This window comes from Taudactylus pleione, unplaced genomic scaffold (assembly GCF_031769625.1).
Source record: "Taudactylus pleione unplaced genomic scaffold, aTauple2 ptg000053l, whole genome shotgun sequence".
Classification (NCBI taxonomy): domain Eukaryota; kingdom Metazoa; phylum Chordata; class Amphibia; order Anura; family Myobatrachidae; genus Taudactylus; species Taudactylus pleione.
In genome coordinates, this window is record NW_028284455.1 from 8643940 (window position 1) to 8670311 (window position 26372).

Genomic DNA, 26372 nt, shown 5'->3' on the forward strand with positions numbered 1-26372 from the left:
CTGGTGTTCTCTTACTTTTGCAGTGGCGCTTAGCGATATATTCCTTTTATACTGTATTTATAGGATGTTCTCTAGGGACTCATTTTTATTACTATATAGCAGCAACCAAGTGAAGTGCATTGCTTCAAAGCTTTTTTTTTATACAAACACTAATGAAAAATAGCAGAGAGGATTTTCTCTCTCATGTTTAAATACAGCAGCAGCTACTTGTGGAAGGATGCAGAGGGCGGGGAAGAGATGTACATTCCTCATTTTAGATGAGAAATAAATTTGCCTTGGTTCAGAACTTTTTGCATGTTGGCTGCATTGGGCGTCCATTCAGCTTGTGAAGTGAATTGCAGGAGGACAGCATATGGGATTATTCAGAAGTTTAAAAAGTAATTTTTGAACATCATCATGTAAAATTTTAGGAAAGTATCCCATAACATACTGGAAACATTAATATATAAAGATGTGTGCTCATACACCTAGCCTCGGTATGCCAGGTCCAGTGCGACTTGGCTTTTACCAAGCATCGGTTTCGCCCAGGAAATGTGTCTTAGTCACAATTGGATGCGACAAACCACTTCAAGAGATTGCACTGATTAACATGATAGTCAACACTTATATAGCTGTGTGTGTTTTTGAGTCTGTATACAAAGCGCAACAGAACTTGGCATGAATAAAAAAAAGTCACGGATGCTACAATGTAGCACTTCAGACTCTGTCGCACAAGTGTCACATATCAAATTAATCAACAGTCTCGTGAATCAGTCACATCCGATTGCGACTAAGGCGCATTATCGGGCAAAAAAGATGAACAAGACCTCGTGCACCAAGAAGGTCTGTTTGACGCGACTGCAGCAATAGTGTATGAAGACGCGTATTCCAAAACAAAATATGCCGTCAGTGTGTTGTATATACTGCTCTGCTATGGTTTTCTCTGTAAATGAATAAATTATCTCTCTCAGACACATGTAGAATCACATGCGTGGAGTGTCATTATATACTTATTCATGTGTAAACAATACAAAAGCGTAGATACTAAAAAAAAAAAAATTCTAATAGAAAGTCAGGAGAATCTATTAGCTGTTAGTTAATGAATGCACTTTCAAGGAGAACCACCAAGCCAATGATACCATTTTATAGAATACAAGATAACAATCCTGCATTGAAATGTAAATAGAAAAATAATTTACAAAATGGGTGTACGTCATCATGAAAAAAAAAAAAAATAGAGACGAAAAAAATAAGAAAAAATAACCAAAGCCCTTTTTATTGTTTTGGAAATTGCTTTAAGTGTTGTCAAAGTCTAACAAGGTCATCTCACGGTTACTGAAAATGCTATTTGAGAGTGTTACAAATTGTTCATAACGGCATCTCATAGCTAAAGTGCTTTAAATCTGCTTTAATATTTTGGTGATTGAAACTCACATTGTGTGCCCGATTACAGTTTTCAGAAGAACAGGCACATGAGATATCATTTTAAGTCTAAACTGAACTTGGGCAACCTCTAAATCTACCACAACAAAAATAGTTATTTTTTTTACTCTAAACTAGAATTGGGCAACCTGTGGCACTACATATGCCCTGCCAACCACACCAGCAGAACAGTTATTTTAATACTATGTTCAAAACTACTCTAAAAAGAACTACAATTCTGGCTCAACAACCAATTTCTTTCAAATACACAGAGAATAAAAATATACAAAACACAATAATAAAAAACATAAGGTAAAATGCTGAAGCTCAAGTCAAAACAAAAACTAATAATACCAGAGTCAGCGAATGCCTTATGCATTCTTAATGCTGAACTATGCAGTGAGTGCACACTCTTTCATAGTTTATTTCTGTAACAGTTTATAATTTACTTTTTGTGTTTTATATATATTTTTTCTTTACACAGGAGGCAAATCTGTATTAGTATAATTGGAACAGACTATTACATCCTTCACAACAATTACATGAGATTCACATTTATTTTACAGAAATGTAATGCCCTACTGCTCATCTACTTGGATAACAACAGAAGCAGAGCACGACTTATGCTCTGGCTGATAAAAGTCACTTTGCTTTTCTCTGATGGGATCCCAAATTAAATAGGTCATCAATAAAACTATCTAAGAAAAAGACTCCTATTTCTAGTGTTCCTCAGAATCATCATGCAGATTGAGGGAATGAGAACACATTTACAAAGCACTCATTTCTGGGATCTCACAATAACGACAGGCCAGGAATTGTCTGCAAACATGAAAACAAATGTTCATGTTAAAACCGCAGAACTCAACCAATATTATATATAATCTTCAGTTTATTTTTCTTGCAGCAGTGCAGGGATGTTTATGTTCCATCCTATGGCCTGGCGATCAAAACCGCAAGTGAAGAGGTTGCATGTAGGGTGATCCTCACTCCAAGCCGAGCAGCAGACCATTCTACGGTGGCCCTAAAATATTATCCAAATAAAGAATCATTATGCTGCAATAATACAATGGGTAAAGCAGCAACAGACATATTTGTATCACTGCTGTGAGGTTACCTAGTTCTGATCCTCAAACGGCTATATTATTTTAGGTAGGAACTAATATAGAGTCAGTACTGTACTACTACAATAATAATTGTGTTCAATAGAAATGAAAAACAAATACAGTGCATAAAAATTCACCAAACATAGGGAAGTGAGGCTGTTGCTTGTGAGTTTGTAACTAGTTTTACTAGCCCTATATCAATGACATTGAAAGACTGGTTAGTGACTCTGGTTCATAATCCTGTGTTAGCTTCTTGGAATGTTGGACACATCTACAACTAGGTTGTTTGTTCAAGTGCCTGAACAACTCCAAGTACGAGTCTATATATAGAGCAGGATCCCAAGGGTCTGCTACATTTCTCTTATGAATGCCTCCAAAGTTCCTCGCAGGCTTCACTGAAATCTTCAGGGTAGTGGGGTGTACAGCCCTGGCCAAAAGTTTTGAGAATGACACAAGTATTGATTTTCACAAAGTTTCCGGCTTCAGTGTTTTTAGACCTTTTTGTCAGATGTTAACTATGGTATACAAGCAAAATAGAAGAAGTACCTAGGCGCTTAATGAGTGGATATCACAACCTAATAAATCACAGCTGATTGGGTTAGTCAATCCCAATAGTCAAAGAACATAAAAAATAGGAGAAGCAGCTGGAAAATCAGGCTGTGTAAACAATGTAACAAGTTCGATAGTTTTAAGCAATATTTATTATCAAATAATAAAAATGTATCAGAACATAAATTCTTATGCCTCTAATATTACATGTTTTATAAAATAGACATTAAAAACACAAATTGTTGCATAGTTTAAATATGAAGTCTTATGACTCACATAGAGTCTTAGGTTGTTTCTAGTGTATTAAGAACAAGTTCAAAGTGTATATAAGTATACTTGCCAGCCAATTGGAAAGTTGAAAAAAATATACTTCTGAGAAAAAAAGTTGAATAGCATTGACAGCCAAAGTCCTTGTATGCGGAATAGAGGTGTAGATCACAATGTCACTATAAGGGCTCAGACCTAATTAAAGGGAGTCTGGATCTCAGTTAATCTCCTGAACAAGCTAATGTTGTCCTAATTGGGGACACTATGCTCCTCGTCCGGCAGCTGTCCCCGTTGGTAGCAGGGGGGGTGTGTGCCGCTGTTTGTTAGTGTCCTCTGTTTAGAGCAGCGGAGTTCACGGTGTCACTAGCAGGGCTCAACCTTGTAACGGGAGCCTGGATCTCCATGTAGCTTCTGCAGGAGTGGCGGGTTTCTGTGAGGTTGAAGGTGAAACTCATCCAGCAGAAAATCCCGGTGTACTCAGGAGGAGTGGAGCGCTGGTATGGGATATCCAGAAACAGGAGAAAGATCGCATGGACTGGTCAGCAGGTGGTTTGACCGGCTTTTCAATGAAACGGCAGATGGATAAATGCCTGTGGGTTTATTCAGTGAATAATTCCCTGGAAACATCCATACTTAAAAGTAGCTGAATATGGCAGTATGTCCTTTAGAAGTCAGATCTCTGCAACAGTCAGAAAATCTTGGCAGGGAATTCACCTGCTGACCAGGACAACTTTAGCTGGTTCAGGAGATTAACAGAGATCCAGGCTCCCTTTAATTAGGTCTGAGCCCTTATAGTGACACCGTGATCTACACCTTTATTCCGCATACAAGGACTTTGGCTGTCAATGCTATTAACTTTTTTTATCAGAAGTATATTTTTTCAACTTTCCAATTGGCTGGCAAGTATACTTATATACACTTTGAACTTGTTCTTAATGCACTAGAAATAACCTAAGACTCTATGTGCGTCATAAGACTTCATATTTAAACTCTGCAACAATTTGTGTTTTTAATGTCTATTTTATAAAACATGTAATATTAGAGGCATAAGAATTTATGTTCTGATACATTTTTATTATTTGATAATAAATATTGCTTAAAACTATCGAACCTGTTACATTGTTTACACAACCTGATTTACCAGCTGCTTCTCTTATTTTTTATGGTATACAAGCACTTCATAAGTGTCAAAGGCTTTTATTGACAATTACATTAAGTTTATGCAAAGAGTCAATGTTTGCAGTTTTGACACTTCTTTTTCAAGACCTCTGCAATTCGCCCTGGTATGCTGTCAATCAACTTCTGGGCCACATACTGAATGATGGCCGCCCATTCTTGCCTAATCAATGCTTGGAGTTTGTCAGAATTTGATGTTTTGTTCCCCGAGCCACTTAGTTGTCACTTTTGCCTTATGGCAAGGTGCTCCATCATGCTGGAAAAGGCATTGTTCATCACCAAACTGGTCTTGGATGGTTGGGAGAAGTTGCTCTTGGAGGATGTTTTGGTAACATTCTTTATTCATGGCTGTGTTCTTAGGCAAAATTGTGAGTGCTCCCACTCCCTTGGCTGAGAAGCAACCCCACACATGAATGGTCTCAGGATGGTTTACTGTTGGCATGAGACACGACAAAGACTTTTGGAGGATGGCCTGGTGTCAAGAAGGGCACCAAATAAGCCACTTCTCTCCAGGAAAAACATCAGGGACAGACTGATATTCTGCAAAAGGTACAGGGATTGGACTGCTGAGGACTGGGGTACAGTTATTTTCTCTGATGAATCCTCTTTCAGATTGTTTGGGGCATCTGGAAAAATGCATGTCCGGAGAAGGAAAGGTGAGCGCTACCATCAGTCCTGTGTCATGCCAACAGTAAAGCATCCTGAGACCATTCATGTTCGGGGTTGCTTCTCAGCCAAGGGAGTGGGCTCACTCACAATTTTGCCTAAGAGCACAGCCATGAATAAAGAATGGTACCAAAACATCATCCAAGAGCAACTTCTCCCAACCATCCAAGACCAGTTTGGTGATGAACAATGCCTTTTCCAGCATGATGGAGCACCTTGCCATAAGGCAAAAGTGATAACTAAGTGTCAGAATTTGATGTTTTGTTCCCCGAGCCAAACTCCAAGCATTGATTAGGCAAGAATGAGCGGCCAGTCAGTATGTGGCCCAGAAGTTGATTGACAGCATGCCAGGGTGAACTGCAGGGGTCTTTTAAAAGAAGGGTCAACACTGCAAATAATGGACCTCATTCAGAGTCAGTCGAAGGGAAAAGGGGTCGGATATGCAAATGATTCCCTCGCAAGTTGCATCCCTAAGTTCGGATCGGTAGCTGACCGACCAAGGGGAGGAAGCGGCCAGAAGACAAAAAAATATGCCCCGTTCTCGTAGGCATTACAAGTCATCTCCGGGCATATAAGGATTAATCGAGACCATCGGGAACCATCGGAACTGGTCGTAGAGCTTAAGGTTGACCACACCCTCTCTTAAGCTCTACGATCATGTCAGTGTAAAAACCTCCCATGTGCCATGACGCTACTTTGTTAATTATGCACTCCCATAAAACGCCGTTCGCATAATGAGGCACGCCTGCGTTCGGATCTCCACCCCCCTGTTTTCAAGCACCTTCCCGTTACCACCCACAAACGCCTCAATCTGTCACTCAAACTACCGACCTGGCTGTATTCAAGGAGAGAGAAATTTCTGATCGTAGCGGCTAGTTTGCGCACGCGCATTGCGAACTTTACGCATGCGTAGTATAGCGAACATCGGTGGCGTACGACCGCTTCGACAGACTCTGAATGAGGTCCATTGACTCTTCGCATAAACTTAATGTAATTGTCGATTAAAGCCTTTGACACTTATGAAATGTTTGTAATTTTACTTCAGTATACCATAGTAACATCTGACAAAAAGGTCTAAAAACACTGAAGCCGCAAACTTTGTGAAAACCATCACCATGTAATTCTCAAAACTTTTGGCCATGGCTGTATAAGGACTAAATACATGCAACAATCTAACCTCTAGCTAGGGTACGGAGGCAATTAATAAATTGTATCTGTTGAATGACACTACAGCTTTAAGGTGAGTGAAACTAATATTCCTATTTTAGTTTGTGAATTTATTTTGCAGATGTGTTATTGATTTGGTCATCTACATTAGATTTGGTTACCTGCACACAATTATTTTATCTTCCAACTCTGGAGGACCAATACTGGTACAGGAAATACTTGGAAATAAACTGTATTGTGATCATTTGCTAAACATAGACATTACTCTTAAACATGCACCAATAAAGCTTTTGTATGAGCAATGTAAAGATTTAAGTGGCATGGTTCCTTAGAAGTGCTGCAAATTTCAACCCACTCACCTGTCTGTTGCTGCGAGGGAGACGTGCTAATCTTACTCCAGACATATCGAATAACCGAACCTGTCTGTTGTCATGTGGTAGGGCAATGATCCTTTGGCTGACAGACACACTAATCCTAAGAAAGATATTAAACCATCAAAAACACAAAAATAGAACTAATATAGACTGCACTGAAAGTCACTGACAGTATTGTATAGCTCTTTGAGTTAGCAATTCAACAGTGTAACATTTTACCCATTCTGGATGGAAAGCAAGTTATGCCGAAATACTAAATAGGCTTCATATTGATGGACACCAATTTTATCAATTACAGCATTACATGTTTACCAACTTATGAAAAGAGATGCACAGGTCACTGGAAATGACTCAAATATTTCCTTTCATATTCTAACTGTAGAAGAGAATGAGGACAGAGGACAATCAACCATGTTAAGTGGTTTAGTCCTTTTTTCTTAGAGTTATCCATGTACCATAACAGTCTCCCATTTTAACTTTGTAAATACATGCATACACTAATAACATGATGGTGTTCATAAACAAGCAAACTAATATTGTTGGGAGCAATTTAAAGTGTGCCCATGGAGGGGCAGATCGATGTGTGCTATTAGTATGGTTATGGCATATATGTTTAGATGAGGGTCATTATCCAACTGGTTTTTACTTTCAGCCCAATTATCATCTAAATCAGTGTTATCCAAACGTGGTCGTTAATGCCGCCTTACAGTCCACTTTAAGATTAGCCATGCTTGAACACAGATGGTTACATCAAAATCATTGTACTAATTAAGCCACCTGTGCTTAAGCATGGATATCCCTAAAACATGGACTGTAGGAGGGCTTTGAGGACTGAGTTTGGGAAACATTGATCTAAATGATCCTGATAAGATGTTGATCAGGTTTGGCAGCTGTTTTGTGCATACATAGGAAGCAATTTGTGGCCAATTTACAAACAAATTGACAGCCGGATTTGCTGCATGAACGGGCGATTTAAAAAGTAATTTAAGACACCTTTACATAGGTTTTACATATCGTATCCTTCAATTGAAATCTAGCTACCTCCGTAAATCATGTTGCAATTGTTTTATGTAATTGGTTTTGTCTACATAAATGGAAATTCTCTATACACCATAAAGAATTTAAGAAGAGATGGCAATCTTTGAAGAAGATTTAACAGGATGGTTTTGCACATTTTCAGCCATTTTTACTTGTATACAAAAAAAAAACCTTGAAAATCCACAGGGAAGCCATGCTGTGTCACCATGCATCCTACTGGAACGTTACCACATTATAACCAAGTAAAGGTAACAGCCTGTGTACATAAATTCAATAGATCTCCCAAATTAGCCAAGCTTACAGCAGCGTTGTGTAGCAATTCATGGAACTATATCAGAATGAGGACCAAGGTATCTTTACATAAATAGGAATAGAATACAACCTACTGGATGTACACTGCTGGGGAAAGGGAATTACCTTCTAGTGACTGCAACTTAGCATTCCTTTTATTGTGATCTTATTTACAGAGGTAACAATTAGAACACAATTTCATCACATAAGTGTAACAAATAAATGAAAAACTTCTAACAAACGCTGAGCAGTCAAGTTATCTCAAGCTCTAGTGATAAATGGAAAACCTACAGTAACGACAACTGCAGCACATTACATTAATGTCTCAGCTCATTCGCTTGTCCTATTTCACACTTGTGAATTCTTGGCTGGGAAGAGAATGAAGTTTATTCAAATTTTATTTATATAAAGCCGCAGACTAAATCAATGTTGCTTCCTCTTGCAGCACTGAAAGGTGATTACAGTTTGTCTGTGACCAGTGAAGTGCATATTGATGATTGCAGAACAATATTATAATGTATTCCTACACCATGGGATAAGGACACTTTGTATTTGTACAGTAGCGTACTTACTGGAATAAAGTATACACAATCACTTGTTAAAGAAACTATTAATTGCGGATCACTCCTAATGTCATCCAAACAAACTTTAAAGCCACAATATTGTGATAAATCTGCTTTCAAAATAATTAGTGTGTGTGTTGGAGGCGAGTATGACTAGGGCACAGCACATTTTGTTACCAATTCTAATCTCATTTAAATATGCTGTATTTGGTCAGGTCCCAGATTTATTGTTTAATTTAAGGTTTATTTTAATGACAATATTAATGTTATGTGCTAGAATGTAGTCAAACAAACAAGCATGCCAGCCTCAGACCGGCAATTTATTCTGGTTTACAAATGAAATCTGTTTTCAATGAAATCTCAGATAAAAGACGATAACCGCACTGAGTGACATGGTCCATATATTCCTATTGAAAAAGCTAAGCGAAACGCGCATTAAGTAGTTGTAGGGGTTCAAAGCGCAGATGGGCGTGACCGCCACTCACTTGGTAGCTTACCATATATTTGAAAATGTATGCAACTGATATCTCTGCATTTCTATTATCAGGTAGAATGTATGTCTCTTTATGCTGCCTACTGGCAGTGTGCTAGGGGCATTTCTCTGCCGTTTTACTTCTAGTCTAGATGAACCCCTCCCTTACAGGCACCAGTCTTGCTACTAAGACAAATGTTCAACTGAAAAAGACGCTCAGTATAAGCACAGTCGCATGGGACCTGATGGCTCACTCACCCAAGAGTCTCGTTCCGCATGGCATATTGAGGCTAGGTGTATGAGGACACATCTGTATACTAAGAAGCTATTAACCCTACTACAGACAGGAAAAGAATAGCAGCTGCATTGAATCCTTCTTGCTTGGAGGTAGAGAAATAACCACAAGAGGAGTAGGGGGGACTCGAAGGGCGAAGGGAGAGTTCTGGCCTGGCAAAGTGAGACCCCCTCGCTACCTGGTCCTGTAGTGTCTGCAGCTTCATTTCTCTCAAATTTACTTTCAGTGAACAACAATAGAAACAAATATAACCCATAAAAGGAGAATGTTTAATGCAAACTTGTGCTAAAGAGTGGTATTATAAAGGGTAAGCGTTATTAAGAGGGAGCAATGTTCATTCAGGATTAGGAAATCACCTATTTACTGTAAGCAGCCATGTTTGCCACCTGCAACTGCAATGTATTTTAGTAAACACAATATCTTCTACATACCTGTTTACAGCAGAGTCTGTACGAATGGTGGCGATGGGTGATCTCATATTCTTTAAATCCCAAACTTTCACAGTGCGGTCATCACTTCCTGACACAACATTGTCCCCCACCGTGAACACAGCAGAGGTCACAGTACTGAAAAAATATAACATTCACAGTTACATATCAATAAAGAAAATTAGATCTTTACCACCTTATAATAGAAGGCTCTCTAGCCTATAAAATATTCTTAAGAATCCTAAACCATTTTTCAGAAGTCCTCAGCAGACTGAACAATGAACTGATTACAGGTTTCTCAAAAAGAACAGCCCTTTGTGTGTTCAAAGTGGTGGCTCAAGTATACAAGAACACTTAATTCTCAGAAGAAATTAGAAAGGGGATATTGGCGCATATTATTAATCCAGCACCCATCTAATCAAAATGTGTTGTTGCACAAAGCTGTCCTGTGTCCTCTTGTATAAAAAAAATACATGATGATTAAATCCCAAAGCAAACAAATTGTATCATATACAAAACATTTTCATTACATTGCATGCAAAATATGTTACAAAGTAGTAAAAACAGTCTACACCTATATCTACATAAAACACCACTCAGTGCATGATAATGCAAAATATTTAACAGCTAGGGCCGGAACAGAAACTGAACACATCTCTGCAAAACGCTGTTCTTACATTCATTTTATTTCATTTATTGCATTATGTTAAAGTAAAACAAAATAACAGCAGTCTTTTCTGCATGCCAAGCTGCAGAAAACAAGTAAGGAGTAGGTGTGCGAGTGCATAGACTCTTTAAACTGAATAGAAACAGGTCAGCTGAAATCTTGATCACACATGTATACATGTTCGGAATAACAACTCAAGTTTATTGCACAAAATCTGGTTCACAAATTAATTTAGTCTCCTCACGCATAATTAAGTGCACATCCACATATAACTTTTTGGAAAAATGCTGTACATCTATTTTTGCAAGTAGCTGTAAATGTACATGGCGTAGAGCAGGGATGGGAACCTCAGGCCTGGGGGCCGTATAAGGCCCAGAGAATCATTTGGTGTGTCCCTCTGAGCTTTTTTCTGTTAGCCTCATCTGGCTAGCAGGGTGCCTAGAATCTATGCAGCAGCGCCACCTGGAGCATCCTTAGGACGCTTCAGATGGTCACCCCGCTGCCCTTACAGCTCCCCAGAACATCCTCAGGATGCTCCTGGCATTACTGTAATCACCGACGATTGTGGCCCTGTGTGACATCACGCGGAGGGGGCGTGGCCTGCACCGGGCCCGCAAATAATGTTACATACATCAAAATGTCCCTCGGCAGTAACAAATTTTCCCCTCCCCTGGCGTAGAGTGTAAAAACAAATTACAGCGTACTATTACTTTAAAGACTGCCTTCTTTAAATTGCAACATTCCACCTTTCATTATGTGTTTCATTCAGACAAATTTTAGCATGCATTTTAGCAACCATTGCACAGTTACAATAACACAATACAATAATGCCATGGGACTCAGATGTCCAATACTCTAAAATGAATACTGTGCCAAGAGAGGCAAATCTGCGTGATGGCATGGACCCTGAAGTAACAGATCTGGATGCAGGGGCAGATGATACCTCTTCTGTTCCGAAGAACTGCGTACAAAGGACGGCGCAGCCAGTCTAGAGCTACCAGAATGACCGGCCGTGCCACTATTCGAATCTGCTGAAGTAACCTTGGTAACATTAACAGAGGAGGAAAGATGTATCCCAGCTGGAACACCCAAGGTGCAGTCATGGCATACATCAGAGATGCCTGAGGATCCCGGGACAGAGTTCCATACCTTGGAAGTTTCTTGTTTAGACAAGATCCCATAAGATCTGTGTCTGGAGATCCCCATCTGGCAACTATTTCTGCAAACACCTCCTGGTGTAAATCCCATTCCCCTGGATGCACACTGTGGCGACTTAAGAAGTCCGCCTCCCAGTTGTCCACCCCTGCAAAGTAAATTGCTGAAATAGCTGGAAGCCAATGTTATGCCCAATGAAGGATGTGAGAAACCTCCCTCATTGCTAGCCAGCTGCATGTGCCCCCTACTCGTTTATGTAAGCAACTGCTGTGACATTGTCCGATTGGATTCACACTGGTAAATTCTATAGATAGCATTGAGCCTGAATCAATGCATATTGAATTGCCCTTAATTCCAATATATTGATGGAAAGAGCGGCTTTCTGAACAGACCAAAGACCCTGTAAGTGTCTGTCTAGAACCACCGCCCCCCAGCTAATAAGGCTGGCATCTGTGGTGACAACGGTCCAATCTTTCACTGAGGATTGGCAACCTATATTCAGATTTGCATCCTGTAGCCATCACCGGAGAGACTGCCGAGTCTGCAAATATAATCTGAACATCTGTCTATTTAATCAAGGGTATGATTTTATCCATCGATGAAGCAATTTATTTTGTAGAGATCAGTCGTGAAATCTGGCGAAATGAACAGCTTCGAATGAAGCCACCATTTTCTCCAGTATCTGAATACTCCTGAGAACCGAGATATATCTATAAAATGGTCCTTATTCTGGATTGCAGATTCTGAATCTTTGCCTGCGGAAGACACGCTGTGACAGAGTGTCAAAAAGGCCCCAAAATACCGCCCTCTGACAGGGAATTAAATTTGATTTGGGAAAATAGATGATCCAGCCGAATCTCTGGAGCATGTCTAAGGTAATCTGAAGATGTTGTTGCCTCAGGGCCATTGAAGGTGCCTTTAGCAACAATCATCCAGATAGACCAAGGGAGTAGGGATAGAGTAGGGAGATCAAGTGTGCCATAACCTTTGTACAAGAGTCTGAAACTGAAAATGCTGATTGCCTACTGCAAACGGCAAAATATGCTGATGTCCCCTCCATATGGGGATATGGAGGTAGACATCCTTGATATCTATGGAGGCTAGAACTTCTTATTCCTACATTGAACAAATGACTGACCATATTGACTCAATCTTAAATATTTCCAAGTGGAGATAAGCATTTAACCCCCTGAGGTTGAGAATGGGGCAAACTGACCCATCTGGTTTGTCTACCAAGAAAAGACTGGAGTAGACCCCCAGACCTTGCTGTAGTACCGGGACCAAAATAATGACTGGCATCGCGAAGTGCAGAAATTGCTTTCATAAGAGCCGCCTTTCTGCAATTATCAACAGGGAGAGGGGTGGAAAAGAAACTTCTTGGAACCGGACCTTCCAAATCCAGCATGTAACCCCTGGTGACTATTCGATTTACCCAATAATCCGGATTGGATTGAATCCAATCTTCCCGGAATCTGAGTAAGCGACCTCCCACCAGAGGACGGGTCACAGACCCGTGACAGTCATGTGGATTGACCTGCTGGCTTAGCAGCAGGTTGACTGGTGCCGGTGACTTTACATCCCATAAAGGTTCCTCTTCTGGAACCCCTAGTTGCACCCCGGAAGGCCTGAAAGTTTCCACTGCCTAGAGTCCAAAAGGAATGAAACTTAGGAGTTTTTACTTTTCAGAATCCAATTTCCCTTCTTCCTGGGAAGAGGTAGCTGCAAACTCTTCACCAGGAAAACCCACAGAGGAATGGCCTGCCCGTCTCTTAGTGGCTATAGCCCCTGCTGCCATTATATTCAGGGACATTGCCATCTGAGTGAGACATCGTCGCATATTCTGGGCTCCACTGAGATATCAGATAAAGGAGTTGTTTACGCACAGGGTTTCATATAATTTGCCTGAGAGTGACATAGTTCACCTATGACCTCAGTCATAGACCTGGCCCAATCAGACATCACAGACTGTTCAGCCGAACATCCCGGTAATGAATACCCTGTGACCAATGCGACCCTGGGTCTGTACCTTCTGGCAACTCTTTTCACATCTTATACAAGTGTATACGGAATTTTTTAGCATGACTGAGATAGTGACAAATTTGCTTTTTGATAGTTTAATGTATACAAACTATGTTTAAGGCACAAAATTATTAAAAATATTGTATACAATTACCTTCAGGCTTTGTGTATTAGGTGTATATGAAACTTAAATGAATTTCATGTATGTACAGTTTGAGCCACAAAATTATTGAAAATATTGCATAACCTGCAAGCTGTGTGTATAAGGTGTATATAAAACATAATTGCATTCTGTATTTAGATTTTGGTCCCATTCCCAAGAACTCTCATTATGGTATGCAAATAGTCTTATATCCAAAATACCCCTGGTCCCACGCATTTTGGATATGGAAGACTCAACCTGTATAGGGGGTGGGGGCCAGTTTCAATTAAGCTAGTGTCCGACTCCACAACTCAATACGCATAATCCAGAAGTAATGGCATCCCCCAGATGGATGATAAAGGAAACAAAACTGAACTGCCATATTATAATCACTGATATATTATAAACACAGACATGGCCATTGAAAATATTGACAGTGTCTAAATAGACATTCAATAGGTCGATACCAGATGGTCGACAGTCAAAAGGTCTACACAAATGGTTGACATAGAAAAGGTAGACTTTTTTTCTGTTATTTTAACCCTAATCCTCAAATGAACACTCCCTTAGCGCCTATCCATAACCCTCCCCCCCTTGTGCCTAACCCTAACCGTCCCCTTAAGCAGCCTAACCCTAAAAATAATGAAAAACAATTTGGCAACCTTTTTTATGTCGACCTTTTTAACAGTCAACCATTTGCCTGTAAACTTATTTACTGTATCTAGACACTGTAAATCTTCCATCCAGATACCCCACTGACCCCAAGCAGATGTAGACAGCTAAAGCCAACAGGTTGAATGTATAAACGGTTTTATCTAGGAGTGTTTGACAGCACATTTCAGGTCTGTTTCACGTAAGAATGACATCACCACTCTGTTTTGCTTATTTATATGTTTAGACCAACCACCCTACCCTCATAATTTGATTACGCATGAGCGAGTTGCTAATCTGAATATTTGTAAAAATTTGAATGATCTGGTTGAGGATTGTCCTAATCTAGCCCATTTCATCTGCACTTTGATGTGTACGCAAGTTTTGAAAGATGAATACAGCATGTGCTCCGATACAAGCCAAAATTTACCAAAACCATAAAATCACCTTTAAAAAGGAAAAAAAAAAAAGTGCTACCATCTGGCATACAAAGCAAGCTCCGCACAGATAAAGGACATTATTTCATAACACTTCTATACATACTCTATTTTCTAATGTTATGCCAGTACATACAAATTAGTCATTGGTACAGATCTTTCTGCAAGGGGACAAGGAAATATTTACTGTTGAGGGGTTCGGAGGACAACGTTAAAATATGCTGGATTATCTAGAAATGTGCATAAAGTTTAGAGATGAAATATAGCCTACTTCGAACAGAGGGGAACAATACTGCACATTTTCTGTCCAAAAACCATCACATTAATTCAGGTTTGTCAGCTTATCCTTCCAGTGCATTTGATTTCCTGACACATGCCTTAGCAGGGGTCATGCACATCTATTTCTGCAAATTTTGTAATTTTAATTTAAAATGTCAGTTGTTTCTGTCATTTCCCTGGTACTGAGGGAATTTGATTTCATGTTCCATTCAGTCTGCTGATTAGAGATTAGCACTATCCAGGTCACAAAGGCCCAATTTACGCAAGCCCTCAATTTAAACTGACATCAAATTAGGTTCTAATTAGGACCTGACCGTACTGCATTAATGAGACAAAGTTGCTTAATGTAATTTTAGAGCGCAAAAATGTTCCTCGGAAAATGATATGGCACCTAAATACGTTCTGTCCTCCCTTAACCCTGTCATTAACAAGGAGATGAAGGTGTTAAATGGACAGATCACTCCCATGTACATCTACACTCAAATCTTTCAGAAGGATTTTTCGAGCTTTATGTTAAAAATAGGAAAAAATCTGTTTTTTCTCGTACATGGAATGATGCTATAATGTTAGAATGCAGTGGGCTCTGTCTCCTACATTTTATTTGCATTTTGGTGTAAGTGGCAATATGTGAGCAGGAGAAGGAGCACAATAATATTTTTATACAGACAAAATATTAATGTAAATGCTACTAAAGATTCTACAAAAATAAGAAATATTCACCAATAAACTCTCAAAACAAAACATTGGTGTTTATATTCAGCACTATCCTTTCTTGAAAGCCTAGTGTACAGTTCAATAGATAACCAGCCTTATCAACTACTTATTACATTAGAGATGTCAACAGTCATGATGACATTCTGCATAATGGCGACATTAGGGTTAGGCTGCGGGAGTGGTGGGCTAGGCACTAGGGTGAGGGTTAGCGATAAAGTACGCACCACTGGAACCGCTTCATCAGATGACTCAATGCCAGCTGACTGCTGAGCAGCAACACACTGCCGTAGTTGGCAAGTGAGGCCGCTGCACTACCCAGACTGTTTTGTCGACATTTTAATCATGCTAAGTATGGTGACATTACAAATGCGGATAGAACAAACCAAACCCATTACGTTATACTACAGGCTTTTTTTTTTTTTACACTGAGTGGACTCTTTTTGAGTACATCTACCCAATACAAATTTCCTTTCCATTTGATCTTGGAACAACTTGAATATATTGGTGAATGGACTCAACAAGGTGCTAAAAGCAATTTACAATGTATTGGCCTATGTTGACATAAATCACATTAGATTTTAAAATAACTGAAATCCACATTCCCGGGTGGCTCTCAGTTATTCCCTTGCTAGGGGGGGGGAGAGTATGCAAGCAGACAATGTATCCGAGAACTTCAATAGAATGGAACACGCCTAATCAATTGTATGGCTAGCTGTGTTCCGGATGCATATGTGTATACAATGCAGCCAAACCACTTACAGATAATACATTAACTTAAATAGCATGTAGGGATAATATATCTAGATCCACTGATGAGTATTATGTCCGAAAACTTCAAAGCACACTTTACGTAACTGAAATGCTCTTCTCAAAATAGACAGACCTCCACTGTAAAGGAGGGGACAACTCTGAAACAGCAGGTCTATTTGTTTGTTGTTCTTACATCTTTCTCTGGCATAACTAGGTTTTACACCTAAATGATTTGACACTATGGTATCACAGAATATGAAAATATGCTGAAGAAGCCTGTAGCACAATATACAACACGACTAACAGGAAATTTACAGCACATCCACTGCTCCCAAAACATGAATGCAGCCATTTTGTGGAGTGGATCACTACATGTTTATTAACTAGGGGTAGATTTACTAAACAGACAAATGCTGGTGTTGCCCATAGAAACCAAACTGTCTGATAATTTTCTGGAATGCAATAAAAACATTAGACACATTATCTGGTTGCGGTGGGCAACACCACCATTTGATGGTTTAGAAGTTTTAGTAAATCTACCCCTAGGTGAGGTGAATTTACAGCCTGCATTCTCACAAACAGTGGTTGAGTCCAAAACAAGCTGTCCTCTCTCTTTTGAAAGTAAAGCAGGAGCATGCAACGTGGAAATCTTATATACAAAATAAGAATGCAAATGAAGTCAATAAATAAGATTATTAACCATCCCGATGCATTATATTGCTATTTTTGATCATTCAATATTGTGTTTCTTCCAATTTTAAACTGCCAGATGAGGTTTCTATATATTGTGACACAGAAGGGTTACACCAAAATTACTGTGTTAAATAACCTAATTCTCTCTTTCAACAAAAAGGAAAACTGTACCTCTAAACACAGAAATCGGCAGCAGGTCTGATTCCCTATACATTACTAAGTATTTTATTCCATATGATCAATATGATCAAATAAAGGGGGAAATTCCAATATAGCAAGCAAAAAAATGAATTTAAATGTTTGCAATTATTTTTACAGTTATTAAATACTGAATTGAATAGTATGGAAGTGCTTGATTTAAATAAGTTTCTCTCATGGAAACTTTCCAAATCTATTTTAAAGTTACATTAGATTTGGTTTAGACCAGTGATTCCCAACCTCGGTCTTCAAGGCACACCAACAGCCCTGGTTTTAGCTGCTTAAGCATAGATGGTTAAATCAAAATAATTGAGGTACTATTTAAGTCACCTGTGCTCATGTATGGCTATCCAATAAACCTGGACTGGTGGCTGGGAACCCCTGGTGTAGACAATGGTTTATTAAAGTCCTCCCACATAAAACTGAACACAGCATTACAATTATTGTGAAGTGGCAGGACATTAGCACATATGCAGCAATCTTGAATAAATCCTTGCTTCCATAAGGAGCACTTTGGGTAAATCAGAGGTTAAATAACTTCTTACTAAATTAGTACTTAAAAAAAAAAAAAAAGGGAGGGAGGGGGAGGGGCTATCAATGTTAGACCACTGGACCTTATCTTAATAGAATGTTATAAGACATTAGGATTTTAATAACTCACAGGTATGACAGGTATTTCAGAGCATTGGGAGGCCTGTGCCGAGAGTATAGGCTAGAGACACTTTAAGCTGTAGGTCTCATGGGGAGTTTGGTGCGATGTTACTATCCTCCGGAAAAAAAATCAGACTCTGCCAAACCCCAGCAAAACTCATTTATCTTGTCGTAGGGAGCAGCCGAGCATGTACTTCCAGCTGACAGCGTGGCACTTTCTCACCACACACCACTGCCCGATCTGGAACATTCTGCTCCCTCCGTGGGTCTCAATCAACGGAAATACTGTGATGCTAGCACTCCTCATTAGGACTAACAGCTGTCTCCCCAGTCACACAGAGACTGGGAACTGTTTTGCATAACAATCTGCTGAAATTTCACACACACGAACCACACACAGGGAAAAAAAAAATATGATGTGAAGGATGCTAGACCATGAAATGCTGAGACAGTATGATCTAAGTTGGCATTATGTCCTAAAATTAACCGTGCGCTTTCCAGGATCCTAGAAACATTTTAAAAAAAGTGCTGTCACCAGCACATGGCAATACCTAATAGAATAAGTACGCCGATGGAGGCTTTTGCAAGAGCCAAAAAAAGTCATGTGCTATAAAAGCAATGCCCAGGGGATGAATTTCTTGTTACCTCTTGTTATTAATACTCCCGGCTAGGTACTGACTTGGCAACCATGTTGACTTTTATTAAATGTCGCTTCAAATCGACTCCACTGTCCTGTGGATGAAAATGGATAGTGTATTGGACAGACTCAACACTGAGTCTTCATTACTTACACATTATTAAATTATGTGTCTTACACACTATGACTAGATCAGCTGCAAAATCAGATTAATAAACCAATAAAAGGATTTGGTTCCATAAACTCCAAGCGTAAAAATTTCAGACTTTTAGAAATGCATCAAAATATACATAATCATAAAACAACCAACATCTGCAATTTCCATCGGTACCCAGAAGTGTTGTACGTGGACAAGATAATTAGAACACTATGTTTTATTGTTAGTTGCTGATATATTTGCATGAGGGGGAAGAGACATATGAAGGTCATTGGAAGAGTGTAAGAAGCGACTGGGATAATATTTATGGGAATGGTTAGAAACTGGCCCAAAATTCTATCATTACTCTCATTAGTTTATGTAAAATTCAAAGAGAGGAAGCAGATGATAAAGGATGGCCAGTGTAGATTAGTCTTGTGGCATCATTCATGGTGACTGAAGGGGGACTGTCTTCTCACTGGTAGGCCAGACAGGACGTTGCAATAGTCAAGGTAGGTAATAAGAATATGAATCAGGAGGGGAAAGCTAATTTTCTTCACATTTCTTGAAACGTTTTGCAAATTGAATTGTGTCTATGCCAGATCGTGAAATATATACCATTAAATGTGCCTGTTACCAACATAGGACTCCTACTTTCATTTGGGTTAAATGTATATGCTACTAGAGGCTTCTGCAATCTTTGCTCATTCTGGTTTCTAACAAGAGACCTGTTGCTCTGTAATATACAGAAAATAAAACTAAAAAAAAAATAATAATAATAATTTTTGTACTTACTGCATCTTTAAATCAGTAAAGGTAAATCAAAAAAGAAAAAGCCTCCCGCTGTTAAAACGGTGCGTCTGGATACTTGCCGCACACCAAACAAAAAAAATGCCTGTGGCTGGGGTATATAGGGAGGAGGACCTGTGCATGCTGGGAGCTTCAAAGCTGTAAGCTGTTTAGTGCAATGGATCAATGGATCACTCCAACTACATACCCCCAAGGTAGATCCTGTGGACCCTGAAGAAGAAACAGACATTTGTAATGTAGATGCTGCCCGATATAACGCCTCAGTCATATTCCCTTAGTTCTTTTCTAACAAAGCCCTCAGTATAGGACTAAAAGAATCATACTATTGTATTTACGTTAACCACAGAAGCATGAAGGGTGGGAACATAGTGGAAAGGAAAAAATTTAATAGTAATTTCAAAAATCCTATTTTTCCCTATATCCTCTTTGGGGGACATTACTAACCTTGGGGATTTCCCAAAGCTGTCCACTAGGGAAGGTACACACAGTAAAGCTGTGCAAAACAAGAAATTAACCAAAGCCAACTATTGTACTTTGGAGACAAACTAACATTTTAGAAGTGTACATGGGGAATCTACCCAACTAGGGCTCTATACCACAACATCCAGGATGCTCTGAAAACCTGGAAGATCTCATCACAGTCCTCTGAAAATTTAAGAGCGACACATAATTCTGACAAAACACAATCCAGAGCACCATAACTATGGCTGCCTAATTTGTAGCTCTCCTAAGAGGACCAAAAGAATGTCAAAAACAGAAAAACTTCCAACCAATTGCACAAACCATCTTTTAAAAGAAATGTTCTGGAAGGAAAGTCTAATCATTCTTGGAGAGTTGTTTTTCAGTCTCGGGACATTTCTTCATGCAATTTAGGAAAGAAAGAGGAAAAATTCTGTAAAGGCCAGGCTTGGTGGCATGTTGGGTAATGGCAGTATGTACTTTGGAGATTTTAAGCATGTGGAATTGGCAAAGACTAAATGCAAGTAACATGGGCAAAGTTGACGGCCACGCAGACAACAGACTTAGTAAGTTGGTAAAACGATCTTGCCATTTACTGTTAATGAAATATCTGGCAGTAGTTTTGACGATAAAGAATCTATGCAGTTTGATTTTTTTTTATGATTAAAATCAAATGCCTTTTGAGACATGATTGAGCAGACGGAAGTAGCTCAGGGTTGAGGGGATAAATCTTGGTGTACAGTATCTGCATACAAGTAGTACTGGAGCTCACATGTGGATATCAATTTACCAAGAGATGGAATGAATTGAAACCAGTAGTGGGCTGAGAAGGGGTGGGAGATTATTAGATCTAAGTGAATTAAACTATGAATGATCGGTTGCACAAATATGATGGCCATAGTCAACAGGGTCAGATGCAGAAGTAGGAGGAAAGATTCACATTCTGAATTGAGTGCAAGTACTTTTGTGAGCTCTGTTTTTGTGGAGTGTTCTGGGTGAAAGCCAAATTGAAAGATATCTAGAAGGTAGGGAGAAAAAAAAAAAAACTTGCTAGGCAGAGGGAAGGAGGCAGACTGGAATGGATCATGTGGAAATTCTGAGTTTAGGGTGCAAGATGTGTGTCATTTTCAGATAGTGGGCTGAAAAAGCAAAAGGGTGGAGTTTTATGAAAATGTTTGTACCAGACCGCATGCACACCCAAAGAAACAATCATCCTTATTGGCAACTATTCAAACAAAGAAAATTAGCACAATGTCTTTGCCACAACATTTGTTTGGGGTGATAGACTTGGGTTAAGCAGGGATTACAAAATTGAAAACAGGCAACAGAGACTACATGCTTTTAGGGATTAGCAACTGAAGTATATTTAACACAGCTAAGGACAAGCTAAAGTCACAGAGGTATATTTACTAATGTGCAGGTTTTTCGAAGTGGAGATGTTGCCCATAGCAACCAATAAGATTCTACTTAACATTTATCTAGCACCTTCTAACTGATAATGGCTTCTAGCGTTCTCGCTAGCCTGTTTCAGCGGGGCGCCACGCCCTGCCCTATTTCTGAATGACAGAAAGCACCCTGCCCTCCAGCGCTGCGGGTTCTCTCTCCACTCGTGGGTCGCAGTGTCCTGTGGGTGGTCAAAACGGCGGCACAGCGGTACCACTGGTGAATGAATGCCGGCATGTCCGCAATGCTGGCCACGCCCCCAAGAGTGACTAAAAAGGGGACGTGTCAAAAACACGCTCCCTTTTCTTTGACCAAGCCCCTTTTCGGCTCCACTTCTAAAAACCCGCTCTTTAATAAATAGAGTTGAGGTTTGTAGTAGAGATTAAACCAAGTTTCTTCCATTTGTGTTCAACAGCACATGTGGATTTTTACAAAGATTTCTGAACAAGTGTGTCAAGTGGTTGGGTGGGGAATGGTCAAGATAGATTAGCAGAAGCAACATTATGCAGAGCAAATGAGAAAGCTTTGTTTTACTGAATGACCATAGGGTCAAGGTAGCAAAGCTTAGAGAATTAAATTAATAGGAGGCTGAAAGGAGATCATGTTCGCCATGGAGACCTGTATGCAGATGGTCAGGTTTAGGAGCATGTGAGGGTGGGGATAAAGTAGAAATATTGAAGTTAGTTTTGTTATGCCCAGAGAGTGGGACAGAAGAGTTAGATAGGTTATGGATGGTCTCGGAAAAGAAAAAAAGTTGACCGTATGGTCCCAAACATTGGAAAACGGACAAAATATATTGTTCAAATTGGCTAAATTCGTTTTCTTTAACCAATTTGTCTGAACCACCATTTTTGTCGGTTTTCCATTGTTTTTGAGCAAATGTTTGATTTTCATTTGCCCCCAAACATTACCAAGTTTTCATTCCATCCAGCCAGATTGGACACATGTCTGACAGATAATTGTATAGTGCAGTGGTTCCCAAACTGTGCGCCGTGGCACCCTGGGGTGCCTCAGGACACTTGCAGGGGTGCCTCAGGCTGGTGGTCTAGCACCAAGTCACATTATTTAAGATCAATGTAATGTAAATATGTGGACAAACAGAAGCACAAACCTGTCCACTACCACATACCTGATACCTAAGGATGACAGGTAAGCAGAATTTACTTCACTGTACTACTTCACTACATTGAGAAATTCAGAAAACAATCATAAACTTTTGGTTAGGGATGCCGTGAAAACAGTGCTGATACACTAGGGTGCCTTGGTTCAAAACAGTTTGGGAACCACTGGTATAGTGTATGCCCAGCATAAGGCACAAAGCAATTGCTACAAAGTTACTTCACTAAGGCACAAAGTGAAGGTTACATTCTTATAAATATTTGACCAGCCCAGTTAGCACAGGTGCTTACTCATTGTTGGCACTTTGGGGTATACAATTAAGCAACATGGCACAACGTATGTATAGTCACAATATACAGATTCAATTGCAAAGACTGTATCCTAGGCATAACCTGAACAGGTAAGGAAGGCCAACACTGTCCCGTCCATCCATAGCCTAGCGGACCACAAAATGCCTTTCCATATGGGTATATTTGAATTAGATAGCAAGTCAATGTACAAACAATGATTAGCTAATCATTAAATAATGGTCTGTATAGAGCTTTGTAAAAACAAAACTAAAAACTAGCTGTATTCTATTTTGAAGTTCAGCTTCCGTGCTTCCTTGCAATTAGACATCTGACTCATCTACTCATCCTTCCATTCATTGGGTGGAATTCAATTAGCCGCGGGACTCACCTGCGGGAAACACACTAATTCCGCGGAAACTTCTGAATCAATGTGGTTTTTCCTTGTACGCGAGCCCAATTTGGTGGGGGTTTTTTTCCGCGGACTACCTTGTACCTCCATGAGCTGCTAGGTATAGTCCGACTGCAGGAACTTGCGCATAAAGTAATCCGCGCTAATTGAATAGGTCCAGTGCGGTAATTAGCCGTGGGGTTGAATACCCCCCTATGTGTCATATTTTACACTAAAGTTTTTGTACCCATATTTGACTACTGCACTAAATAGTACTTTTCAAGTACGGATACTTTTTCGATCTTTATCCTACTCCCGGGAGTTATTATGTATCTTGTGTATTTTTATTAAATGGTTATTTGAAATGTATGTTCTGGTGTTATAAGTGTTTAATCAAGCGCTACCTGTTTTTCTTTCCTACTTGCCCTATTTTTAAGGGATTGGCATTCCTCTTTCCTGGTAAGCAGCTTGTTATTACACTTTGCAAATAGTATACAGCTTTGTTGGCGCCACAACCTCTTTTCTCCTTTTGCCTCTTAGATAGTAACTTTATTTGAGCAGGGTAATCTTTACTTTTTGCCATTGTCTTTATATTGGTCAGTTTAGATTATGGCAGCTATTAAAATACGGTGCTACAGAAGATGGACGGGTGGCATGGCTTGGTTCAGCGTGGATCCATTTGCGTACTGCCCTTTTGATACTTTGTTGCCAGACACACTGCTCCTTATAATGATGCAGGCCACGCAGCAGCAGGGACAGGGGAGCAGTATATTGGTGAAGGCTCAAACAAAAGGGTAAAATATTTTTTTTTATTCAGGGAAGCAGATTTGTGCCCAGCTCAAAGGATAGTGTAGCACTGGTCACCAAACAAACAGCTCTGAGGCTTCCACATTTATATGGGACAGATTGTGTTCAATGCTTCCAAATGGAGATTTGCTATCTTTATTTTGTTAATCAGTCTGCAATTATATCAAAGAAAAAAGAGGATACAAAAAAACTAACCAAATAACAGAATAAAAGTTACATTGAATTAAAGGATCTTGCCGAAAACTAGAAATTTTTCAAATCTTGTGAAAAGAAAGAACAGAACCATATTTGAACCTAGCATACAATATGGGGTGAATGTTCTAACATTTCTATTAATGAAGCAAAGCAATCGCTGGCATCTCAGATTCAAAACAGCTGTCTTAAACTTTTCTCATCATTGCCTCTTGTACAACAAAACATGAATAAGTAATGTTTCTCCCTGTCCCACTGATTTCTATTTATACTGAAGACCTAAAGAATCAATGCAGCAAAGTTTACACACAAGCAAAAATAGTTTCTAGATCTCAACCAAAAGCCAAAATTTTACTAAGATAATTAGATTCCTGAAACAATTAAGGTTTACTTATATATGTGATAAATTTACTGGCCTATCTGGTGAAAATGCACAGTCATTATAGTCTTCCCTATGCAGGACAAGATTAAGATTCTTTGCATAAATCCCAATTGCAAAACGAAACAAGATTATGTACATAATGATTCATCGCCTTTCTATTTTCAATAGCAGTTTAGGTAGATGTCATGAAAGGCACCTTATAAATGATGGGCACAAATACCTGTTTGAATAGTAAAAGTGATCAGGGATAAGCCAATTTTATTCATCTATGGCAGGCAATTCCATCTTAGACAGCTACATAGATTCCAAAATGTCCCATAAAATAAATGACTTGTGACAAAAATTCTAATGGAAAAATGAACACTGTACATTAAAGTGCTAGCAACTAAAAGCAGATGGCAAAAAAAGGGAAAGTTATAAACTTAAAACTTAGAAAAGAATATATATTAAAAGTAAACGAATGCGTAAAGTTAATGATTAACAAAAATGTAATATCAAAGCTCAGAAACAAAGGGGGTCATTCAGACCCACTCGCGAGCGCAGGACGCTCGCAAGCGGGTCGATGTTGCCCCACTGCGCATGCCGGAGGGAGCTCCGTCTTGCGCATGTGCGAGACCCGGATAGCTACGGGCTCTCCGTTGCTCCGGGTCTCGCACCAAAGGGGGCGTGCTGTCGATGTTGATTGAAAGCATGCCCCCTTTGGTGGACGTGGCTGCCAGACGGAGGCATTCCCATGGGAACGCCTACCGTCTGAAGCCGGCCCCAGTGGGAGTGATTTTGGCTCTGATAGAGCCAAAATCACTCCAGGGCTTGCGGCAGCGAGACCCTACCGCAGGGTCTCAGTCGCAAGCCCGATGGTCGCGATGGTCTTGACTCTGAATCAGGCCCAAAGTTTCATGGGCTGCTTCTGGTGAACCCCTTACTGCTTAATTAGAAGGATAATTATAAGGGCATAATTATAAGTATCACCAGTTTTATTGGGTGTACCCATGTTTGTAAGTTAGCATGGCGACATCATATACTGTAGAGTAGTGTAATGGGGACAGCAAAAATTGCTGCTGAAAGCCATGTTTTGTTCAGTGATTTTATGAATGTGTCAGGCATTAGGTGGTGGTCAGGCATTGCATTAGGTGGTACAGGAATGTGGAAACTAGACACGCCATAAATACTCCGGGCGTTGGCTTTAGGTATTTACTCATGTGTTAAGGTGGGTACACACCTGACAGATATATCTGCAGATAATGGTCATTCATACACACTGAACGGCCATCATCTGTGTCTTGCTGCGTGTTCCGCCCCCCTCTTCGTGGCTGCCGGTATGTGTATGGGCGGTCTGCAGACATATCTGTCCATCGGCTGTGCAGCACAGCAAATGCGATATGTCGGTGAACGCCGACGTTCACCGACATATTGCGGGGTACACAATGCTCGACGGGCAGCAGATACATTGGCCGATCAATTGATCGGCCAATGTATCTGTGAGTGTGTACCCAGCTTTAGTTTGTTATACCTTTCTTATCAGTATTTGACCAATAGAGTAGCTTGAATGAGAAATTGTAAGTG

The 26372-nt window shown here is 39.8% G+C and overlaps 1 protein-coding gene across 3 annotated transcripts in view; it reads right to left on the reverse strand.

Annotated features, from left to right (window-relative positions):
• Positions 1–1197: 1197 nt before the first annotated feature.
• Positions 1198–26372, reverse strand: part of WDR37 (WD repeat domain 37) — a 194243-nt gene continuing 169068 nt past the window's right edge. For 2 of the 3 annotated variants that reach the window (XM_088463219.1, XM_088463227.1), the window contains exons 12-14: positions 9794–9928; positions 6689–6803; positions 1198–2422 (exon numbers count right to left, since the gene is read on the reverse strand). In XM_088463219.1, the coding sequence (XP_088319345.1) occupies positions 2291–2422; positions 6689–6803; positions 9794–9928 (382 nt within the window). In that variant the 3' untranslated portion in view covers positions 1198–2290. The remainder of the gene's footprint in view (positions 2423–6688; positions 6804–9793; positions 9929–26372) is intronic. The other variant, XM_088463210.1, reaches the window with a different exon arrangement.